This window comes from Eurypyga helias, unplaced genomic scaffold (genome assembly GCF_000690775.1).
Source record: "Eurypyga helias isolate BGI_N326 unplaced genomic scaffold, ASM69077v1 scaffold19039, whole genome shotgun sequence".
Taxonomy (NCBI): Eukaryota; Metazoa; Chordata; class Aves; order Eurypygiformes; family Eurypygidae; genus Eurypyga; species Eurypyga helias.
Genome location: NW_010272971.1, coordinates 1 through 10,514, shown reverse-complemented (window position 1 = coordinate 10,514; position 10,514 = coordinate 1). Strand labels below are relative to the sequence as shown.

At 48.7% G+C, this 10,514-nt stretch overlaps 1 protein-coding gene across 1 annotated transcript; it reads left to right on the top strand.

Moving 5' to 3' along the window:
• The first annotated feature begins 5,338 nt into the window (after positions 1-5,338).
• LOC104505413 (feather keratin Cos1-1/Cos1-3/Cos2-1-like) lies at positions 5,339-5,684 on the top strand. The gene has a single exon (XM_010159318.1). The coding sequence runs from the start codon at positions 5,379-5,381 to the stop codon at positions 5,682-5,684; it is 306 nt and encodes a 101-aa protein (XP_010157620.1). The 5' UTR covers positions 5,339-5,378.
• The last annotated feature ends 4,830 nt before the right edge of the window (positions 5,685-10,514 follow it).

The following is a 10,514-nucleotide window of genomic DNA, read 5'->3' as shown; positions in this document are numbered from 1 at the left end:
TCCTGACTGAACCCAGCACAGTGTCTGACTGTTCCTCCCACGGTACCGTAGAGAGAACACCAATCAGAACAGCCTGTGCTCTCTCTTTGCAAGCATATGCTGTCACAGATATATTGCTGACAGCTCAGAAGATACATGGGGGAAGAGTGTGGCAGGATCAGGATCCTTGAATATCACCAGGAGGGAATTTCCTCCCCTGCTCTGCCTGTGTAGGGGCAAGACCCTTCTCCTACCTGTTCTGGGGCTTCTTTTTACTTCCTGCTTTGCCCTTCCCGAGGCACTTACCATGTGCTCTCTTTTGCCCTTTTCCTGATGCTTCTCAGACTTGAGCTCCTTTAGGGAGACCTCAGTCTCCTCTTGCTCTTGCTGTGTCCCCAGCTTTTCCTGCTTCTGCACCTCAGCAATGAGGAAGGGGAGAGGATCTGGTTCAAGTCTAGTGATAGCATGAGGTCTGTCGTTACAATGAATTGTACCAACAGTACAGTTTCAGCCAGGGCCCACCTGTCCTCATTTGGAGCTCTGATGTGCTCAGGAAGGTGAGGGGCATCAGACCTTACCTTTTCCTGGTGGCTTGGTGTGCAAGCCAACACAGGCATGACTCAGGAACAACCACAAAACCATGTATGTAACGCAAAGATTAAGTTTATTTTCATTACCTCGTGAACTGGAGGATCCCTGAAACAGCACCCGGGCAAAGGCACACAAGCAGGAATACAGATACCACGGAGCTTGGTCCTTGCTAGAGGATCACCAAACTTGCTGTTTTCTCCTATATTTCAAGGATTCACGCAGCTGTAGTTGTGCTCTGATCTTTCCCACAGCAGGACAGGAATGTCAAGCATGTTTAATAGGGTCACTCTAAGTCTATCACAGTCCTAACATGGTGTTCAAATTTTCTAACACACAAGGATAAACAACATTTACTATGATATATATGTTCTTCTACAGCTCAGACGCAAGTCACTTGAGTGTGTTTACAGTCCTTCTTGTCAATCTTCCATTATTTTCTCACACCTGGTCATCTCGTTAGGAGTGCAGTAGTGTTCTGGGACCAGTCCTAGCTCCTATGCATGCAACAGTGCTGCAGTGACATGATCCTATGGCTAGACCTGAGACAAGCTAGCCTCCCTGCAAGCTGTTGATGCTGAGATTGGGGCATTAGTCTGTAATGTGTTCATCATATATTCTTATAGACTGCACTTCCCCAACTCACATCATACAGAGCCCCTCCAGGACAGCACAGATACCTGTGGCTTGAGCTGGTACTTCCCTAAAGGGACCGTGTCCTGTGGAGAACCCACACTACAGCAAAGGGTTCTTACAGCAAAGTAAGAAAGAAAGAGAAGCAGAAGAAAAGAACAAGAAACAGAGAGAGTATGAAAGAAAGAAGCTGTTACAGTCCAACCCCTCACACTGCCTGTTGCCTGACCAAAGGGACTGATTTTTTATAACCTGCTGTGATAACAGGGATATGGATACTAGGGATGAGACATTTGGAGTGAAGTTTCTGCTAGGGAAGTGGGGTGAAATGTGGTTTTCTTTAAGTGGTTAAATGTTTGAGATCTTTGTTTTCCAATACCCAAATCACTATTTCAATATTTAAATTCCCCAAGTCAAGACTATTTTTCCTGCAACAATAGCTGGTGATTTCCCTGTCTTTATTTTGACCCATAAGTTTTCTTGCTCTTGTTCTTCCTATTTTCTCTCCCATTCTGCTGAGGCAGGGGAAGCTAGGGAGCAGCTGTGTGGGTGCTGGGCTCCTATCTGGGTCCAACCCAGCACAAGCTCTGAGGCACATTCCCAAGGAGGGCATGTTTGGCCTGTGAGTCCATGATAAGTCTGCTGCCTTGAGCCCTCTGAGAAGGTACCTCAACACAGTGGTGAGGCTGCCTTATTGCTCAGCAGTTCTGATATTTCCAGCTGGGATGCATGAGGAAAGCAACATCTAGAGTCTTTTTGTCATTTCTCAGAAGACACTGAATCTTTTTTGCAAATGAAAGAAGATCGACATGATGGAGTGCATTATGCTGGACATGAAGTGAAAAGACTTCAGTTCTGGCAGTCAAGCCATATCTGGCAGATACATCCTGGGGATCTTACTGATATGTATTTCTTACCAAAGCTCACATGTCAAGTTCTCCAGAAGCTCTGAGGAGCAACTCAGCAGTGGTTGGAAGATAGACCCTTGGCAGTAAAGCTCCTGCTGTGCCACAGCCTTTTTATGCTCCTCACTGTGACACACTCTGCATGTGCCATACCCAGCTGAGACTTGCTCCTGAGGACAGAGAAGCTCTCCAAGCAGTTCAGTGAAAACTGATCTGTGCATCATATTGGGAGCCTTATGAAAGACACTGTGCTCAAGGAGTTAGTGACCTGGAGAAGCCTGTGTCTTCTTGATTGGGCCTTGCATTTAAGGCTTGAGAAGCCCATATGTTGGCATGAGTACCTCTGTAAGGGAGTCTGCTGGAGTGCCCCATGCTGGCTTGTGCTGCACACCAATGGGTGTTATGACAGGGATAATATCCCAGCCTGACAGTAGAAGATGTATGGTTTCGTTTGTTACAAAAAATAAATGGCACCTCCATATGAGAGGGAGGAGGAACCTCTCCACAGTCAGAATCTGTGCAGGGTGTCTTGAGTAAAGCTGTCAGGTCTCCATCTGATGTTGCACAAATGTGAGGTTCCCAGGATGTAAGATTTATTAAATATCCATATTTGTCTTTTTATTCTGCCTTATTTAAACAGCTGTTTGATTTTGTCCTTTGTTGTGGCAAATGTGAAAAATCTCATAGGTCAAGATAAAGACAAGTAGAACATCAGTTACCAGTTACCATCATGGGCAAAACAGACTTGACTTGGGGAAGATTAATTTAATTTATTGCCATTTACAGAGTAGGATGGTGAGAAGCAGAGGAAAAAAAATCCTAAAATATGTTCACCCCACCCCTACCTGTTTTTCACAGCCTCAACTTCACTCTTTCATTCCTGACTCTTCAATCTCCTCCATCCCCAGCCAGCGCAGTGTCATGGGGAATGCAGGTTGTGGTCAATACACAACAGTTCCACTCTGCTGCTCCTTCCTTCTCAGATTTTTCTTTGCCTTGCCCCATTGTAAACCCTGCTCATAGGCTGCAGTCTTTCAAGATCTGCTCCAGCATGCATCCTGTCCACAGGCTGCAAACCTTCAGGATAAGAGTGAGTGCTCCAGTGTGGGTCCTCCAAGGGCCACAGTTCCTGCAGGCAGGATATTCACCTGATCTGACATGGGGTCCTGCATGGGCTGCAATGGCGATATTGCTCAACCATGGTCTTTCCCAAAGGCTGCAAGGGAATCTCCGCACTCTCGCCTGAAACACCGCTCTGACCTTAGTGTTTGTAGGATTTTTTTCTGACACTTTCATTTTTCTTCATTCCACACTACTTGTGCAGTGTTTTGCCCTTTCTTAAATATGCTTTCATGGAGGCACCATTGTTACTGAAAATTGTAACCACGCAAATAGTAGCTTGGAAAGCTAACATTGGTTTATGGCAGTACTGGGTGCAATGGGGATATCTTCTCCTAGCATGCACACTAGAGTTCTTTGTGCTCTGTTTATACACAAAACTTTCAGGGTTATCATTTTCCCAGTCCACCCCCTTTACAATGAGTGGTTTGTGATTTACATACATTTATAATACTGCTGACACGTTGCTTCCACTATTAGGCATGCTCAGGGGAAGGATCTTTTCCTGGGCAAGGGTCTTTTTGACCTATGGGTGTGATTTTTACTGTTATAATGACCTTTTAATGAGCAAAGTTCATAAAAAGGACAATTTTTTTAAACATCTGGTGATTTACCAAAACACTTCTCAGCTTACAAGGGCACTGCTGAGGAACTAATGAGCATATACATTCCTGCTTTTGATAAGCAAGGGGCCCATCTCTTGTATCAAACTTTCCAAACCTTGAGTTTTCTTATTAAATTAGCAATGTGCACAGGAAAACATAGTGATAAACAGAGCATCGTCAAAACAGCTTAACATAGAAAAACATAGTGAAAACCAAAATGTACTCAAAACAGCTTAACACAAAAAAACCCCATCTGGAACTACTATATTATTCTAAGAGTTAACCTTTGACACTTCGGCTTGTCAGAATAACACACAAAGAACATCTGGCCTGCAACACCATCAGTACCACTGATAGGCTCAGGTTTGGCCATCACTGAGTCCATTTTGGAGCTGGCTGGAACAGACTCTGTCAGACATGGGGGCAGTGCCTGGACTCTTCTCATAGAGGCCACACCTGCAACCTCTCCACCATTACCAAAACATTACCTCATAACAGTGGGTACAACAGAGAAATTTAACAAATTTAAATTAATAAAAAATTCAGCAGAACAACAGTTCAGGCTTCAACAAGGGATGGATGCAACACTTATAAGTGCCACTTAAAGATTTGGAAAGAAATGCTCCAAAAATACAGCAATCTCAGCAGAAGCCCACCTGTGTGCAAGAATGAGCAACCATCAGAAAGAGGTGAGGGAGCAAGAGAAAAGGATGTGGTGTGTCCTCTCACATGGGACTCCTTGGCATCAGGACAAGAATCATAAGAACGGTGCCCATTTCCTGACAAATTTACCACAGACAAACCCACAAGAATGATGCAGGTGCAAGTCTTGAGCTGAGTCTTCTGTCTGCACTGATGTGTGTCTGCCCTGGAAATTTTCAAGCCCCTTATCCCAGCACTTACAGAAGCCTTCATATGTGAAAGCACATGGCAGAAGCCAGGAAATGCTAGCCGGAGTTAAACCACGAGAGACACTCATCTGTCTCATCTTGCAGTCTCATGTGAATAACCTTTTTGTCCTGGACGTGCTTGGTATGATGGGGGTTGGGAATGTGTAGAAAACGCAGCAGTGCAGGAAACCAGGACACATCCCACACCATTAGCTGGGATGTTTTGCATTTGACATGAGCTTGTCAGAAAATTATTACTTCCACAAAAGATGCCTCTGGGCCTGAGGCAGTGCAGGACAACTATAAAAGGCAGCCCAACTCTTTGCTCTCTCAACCACTTCTTTTGTCTCCTGCTTGGGAATCAGGTGAGTGTGAAACCTCTTCTCCTCCTTCAAGATCAAGCCTTTCCTCAACCTGTGTCTCAGATGATATGGGCTCTCTTATACCAGAGCTGGGAGCTACCTCTTGTGGGAAAGAGAAGGGGAGAGAAGGACGTCTTCTGCACAGAGAGGCTGGGATTTAGTTGAGGTAGCTCCTGGGCTTTGAGCTGGGTAGGTGCCTTGGCTCCACTGTGGTTGGGTGCAGTGCTGCTTCTCATATATCTCAGTTTTATGCTTCCTCCCTGCCCTCTCTCCCAGGTGCACCTCCAACCCCAAGATATGTCCTGCTCTGACAAGTGCCAGGCCTGGCAGCCCTGCTGCCCAACCCCGCTGGCCAATAGCTGCAATGAGCCCTGTGTCAGGCAGTGCCAGAACTCCGCTGTTGTCATCCAGCCTTCCCCTGTGGTGGTGACACTGCCCGGGCCCATCCTCAGCTCCTTCCCACAGAACACCATTTTGGGCTCCTCCACCTCCGCTGCTGTTGGCAGCATCCTCAGCTGTGATTGGGTGCCCATCACCTCTGGGTGCTGTGACCTCTCCTGCATCACCAGCCGCTACTGTGGCAACAGATGTCAGCCATGCTAAATCTGCTGTCAATGTCCCTGGGCAAGATCCTCTAAGAACTCAGAACATGGTGCTGGACAAGAGATAGAGCTTTGGATTATTTTATTTAGAGTAGCTCTTCATCCCTGGCTTCTCCTACAAAGGCCGTCAGGAAGTAGCCAGCCCGGGATGTCTATCAGTATGGTTTATGTCTATTTTTCCTTCTTACACCCTGTTTTCCCTCTATTTCCTTTGCTGCTGCCTTTTCCTAATACCAGGTTAGCAGAGACCTTCTTGCCTCCCTGAAGTCAGAAGAAGACCCTTCATGAGCTCCATTGCATCTGAGTGGCTGCCCTGGTGCTCCTTGTGAGCCACCTCGTTTTATTCTTTAGACTCATTAATGTTGTGCTGCATCCAAGCCTAGGCCTCAGAGTCCTCCTTCCTTCTGTGGCAGCCCTTCCAGTCTGCTTTGGGGAAAAAGGTGGCTTTTTGGGGAGGATTAGTTTTGGCACAAAAGAGGACCCTTCCTCATTCAGTGGTTGCACTGCACTGGAGCTGAGGAAGACATTCCTGGTTACTTCACAGCCAATGTGTATCAGTCCTTCCAGCCTTGCTACATCTCTTCCCAGATGAGCCTGGAGCACTGAGCCCTGGAACACATTCTGTGAGTGAAGAACCCAACCCTTGTGTGAGGAGTCCATGGCTGCAGGAGGCCAGTGGATGAGGTCAGCAGCAACTCTGGCTCTTGGATCTCATCTAGCTCTGGATGGAGCTGTGCTGGGAAAGGAGGCTCAAAAAAAGATGGCTCCAAATGGTGGCAGGAGTAGGGATATGGAGACAATAATACCAGGGGACAGCTCACAGTCTCGCCTCTGCCTTCCCCTCCCCTCCATTGAGGCAACAGTGGGACACATTTCGGTGCTCAGCAGCTCCTCTGATCTGTCTCTACTGGGCTATTCTCAGCCCGCTGGTGTTGACTGATACTGTCAGGCACTAGCTGGACCAAAAGCCTTGGCATATCAGAGGCCTTGGCCAGAAGCAGATGCCGAGGCAGAAGCGAGGCCATACACATCTAGAGCTTTGAAGGCAGCCTTGCACAGAGGAAAAGGTGAAAATCAGGCAGAGGGTCTTTCTGCCTGAAGGCTGTTATGAGGGCTTTCATCTGCCTCCTGGCTACCCAATTGTGAAGCAAAGTGATGAAGATGTTAAGGCACTGACACCACCTTCCCTGTTGTCAGAGTCTGTGTAAGCCCAGCTCTGCAGGCCCTAAGTTCCACAAAGCATCTGCTCCCTGCATATTCCTGCAGGAAATCGTCACTTTCTGGACATCATCCTACCACTTACAGGCAGATGGTAACTGGGCAGATGGTAGCAGTTCATGGAGACTCCCCACAGCAACATCGGCTCCTTTGCCTTCTCATGGCTTTTTTCAGGTGTCCATCTTCCCTGAGTCTGTGTGAACAACTTGTGGCTTCACTATTAATGTCAACATTTAAGTATGCTTTTCCGTGACACTTGAAATTTGTTTCTTAGATTTTGGCCTGCTGACCCTGGTAATGCCCTAAATCCTGCATCCCTCGGGTATACATGGAGTCCTGGATGCAGAAAGGGAACGCCTGAAGGTGCTGTGCTGGGCTCAAAATAACAGCTCAGGCACACAACACCCCATGGACCATGTGAGTTTCCACTAATGGTCCTCCTGCCTACAGTTTGGGGCAGAGGCACCATCTTTGTCCACGGCCTGCTGACCCTGGTAATGCCCTAAATCCTGCATCCCTCGGGTATACATGGAGTCCTGGATGCAGAAAGGGAACGCCTGAAGGTGCTGTGCTGGGCTCAAAATAACAGCTCAGGCACACAACACCCCATGGACCATGTGAGTTTCCACTAATGGTCCTCCTGCCTACAGTTTGGGGCAGAGGCACCATCTTTGTCCACCTATCTTGCTGAACCAAGGCTTCACCTCCTCCTTGACGAGGCCTGTCACCCCAGCACTGCGGTCAATTGCCAGCACCCAGGAATCTCCAGTTCTTCTTCACTGTGTGCATGACCCCCACGGGTAGACCCACAGGTCAAGAATCAGTAGTGCCTTGGGGACACGGAGGTGCAGGACAGGCACCAACACAACTATTCTCATGCTGCAGTTAGTTTCAGCTCAGAGGGTTTGATGGAGCCTGGTGTGGTTTATGTGACATTCCTCAATGGCTCTCCCTCAAGGCCAAGCATTCCTTGAACCTGACAGTTTTATTGGACTGTTTTGCTCTTTTCCCAAGACCCTGGATCTGAACTCAGCAGAAAAGTCACACCAGCATGCTGTTAATGACATCTGTCTTTGCTGCATGGGCTGAGAAGGCAGGGAACCAGCCTCACCACAACCCCAACATGCCACAGCTGAACAAGCTGAGGTCTACAAGCAAACAATCCTGGGGAGGGAAACACTCCACAGGGAACGGTCCCCATCCCCCCTCCGTCCCCCCTCCAACCCTGTCCCCTCCCCTTTCTGTGTGATACTGCATGATGTGGGTACCAATGTGGTCTCAGTGGAGAGATAGGTGATGCTGTCCTTCAGCTTGGCATCCTGCACATAGAAAAGCACCTGGGAATTCTCCACAGACAGCACAGAGGAGTTCCTCTCTGAATCTACTCAAGGTTTGGATTTTTCCATCCACAGCAGCATATGACAGGCCTGGGTCAGCAACTCCCCTTGCTCCAATCCTTACTAGCATGAAAGACACATCTCACCAAAGACTGCAAGTTCCACTAGAATTGCCAGAAAATAAAATAACAGGACTATGTCATGCTTTTCCTTCCACAGGTATCCACAAAGGGAGTTGGTTCTTGCAGGTTCCTGTCTTCTCCCGCCTCTGCTGCCTCAAAGCAGCCTCTAAAACTCACTGAGGAGAGTGGAGAAATTCTCTTTAACTTCTGCTCCAGGCAGACCTCCTTACATCCCCACACTGTTGACCCAGGGAGGCTCTCTAGAGAGATGATAGACTGGTGCTCATACCAAGGAAAGGAATCAAGTTGCAATCTTTGCTTTGCCACTGATTCCACAGGGAAAGGGACAGATTTTCAGCACTTGGAGATTGAGCAGTGAAGCAGCAGCTTGGCTTTTCACAGCCTTCTAAGTTAGAACATGTTTGATCATCCTCTTAGGCAAACATACCTGTTGTAGGGCTGCTTCCTCCAAACTCCAGGTCACATTGTCAAAGGGGACTTGGGCACCTGAAAATTTATGTAGTAAACTAAGAAATAGATCATTTCAGTCCACTGTTAGGCTACAGAAGGCTGCCAGGAGCCTTGCAACATCTTATGTGTCATGGTGATCTCAATAAGCCCAACCATTCCTGATCAAGGAAGGTGTCCGTGATGATTTTCTGTGGCCATATACTATCCAGCCATACACGAGGCTTGCATCAGTCAGTGCAGGACTCAACAGTGGCAACAGCTCCTGCCACAGTTCAGCGCACAATTGAGGCAAGCAGAGGAGTTTCCCGGACCCCAGAGAGCAAAGAAGGAGCCAGACAACCCACATGATACCAGCAGCCCCTGCACAAGCAACTGACTTCACTCGGGGACGGTGCCGGGAGCAACCGCGAGGGATTTAAACCAGGGAGCGCAAGTGACTTGGAGAGTGGCAAGCAGGGCGTGGTGCATCAGTTCATGAAGGCAGGATGAGCGGACAGGACCCAGCCATGATAACCACTCAGAGAAATGCCACTGCTAGGAGGAATGTGGCAACCCACACAGTGCTCCCACTCAGGGATGCAGCTGCATGGAGTGCCTGAGCCTGTCCCTTGTAACCGAGGGCAACAGAGATGGCCCCTGTGTGAGGTGTGAGCAGGTCAGTGATCTGCTCAGCATGGTGGCGGAGCTGAAGGAGGAAGGAGAGAGGCTGAGTATGAGGGAGTGTAAGAAGGAGAGAGGTCCTTGCTCCACCAAACTCCCACCTCAATGGAAAAGGCAGCAGAAGGAGGGCACACAGTTCACAGCTGAACCCATATCCTCTTGCCAGCAGGCAGAGGGAGGGAACTTAGGAGAGTCAGTGGACTAGAAATGGGTCCGTGCTCGGTGAGGTAGGCGCATCCGCTCCTGCCTTCCTTCCCCTTCCCAGATGACCTCGCAGAATACATATGCGACTCCGAAACTTGAATGGTTTGGGTTGGAAGAGACCTTAAAGGTCGTCTAGTTCCAACCCCCCTGCCATGGGCAGGGACACTTTCCACTAGACCAGGCTGCTCAAAGCCTCATCCAGCCTGGCCTTGAAGACATCCAGGGAGGGGGCATCCACAGCTTCTCGGGGCAACCTGTTCCAGTGCCTCACCACCCTCTCTGTGAAGAACTTCTTCCTGATGTTTAATCTAAACCTCCCACTTCCAGTTTAAACCCATTACCCCTTGTCCTGTCACTACAGGCCCTTGTAAAAAGTCACCTCCCAGCATCCTTGTAGGCCCCCTTCAGGTACTGGAAGGCTGCAATGAGGTCTTCCCAGAGCCTTCTCTTCTCCAGGCTGAACAAGCCCAATTCTTGCAGCCTTTCATCATAGGAGAGGTGCTCCAGCCCTCTGATCATCTTTGTGGCCCTCCTCTGGACTCGCTCCACGTGGTCTATATCCTTCTGATGTTGAGGGCTCCACAGCTGGATGCAGCACTCCAGGTGGGGTCTGACAAGAGCAGAGTACAGGGGCAGAATCACCCGGCCCACCCTGCTCTGTATACAGCCCAGGATGCGGTTGGCTTTCGGGGCTGCCAGCACACACAGCCGGTCATGTCCAGCTTTTTGCCCACCAACACCCCAAGTCATTCTCCTCAGGGCTGCTTTCTATCCATTCTCCACCTAGCGTGTACTTACTTGTGCTTGGGATTGCCCTGA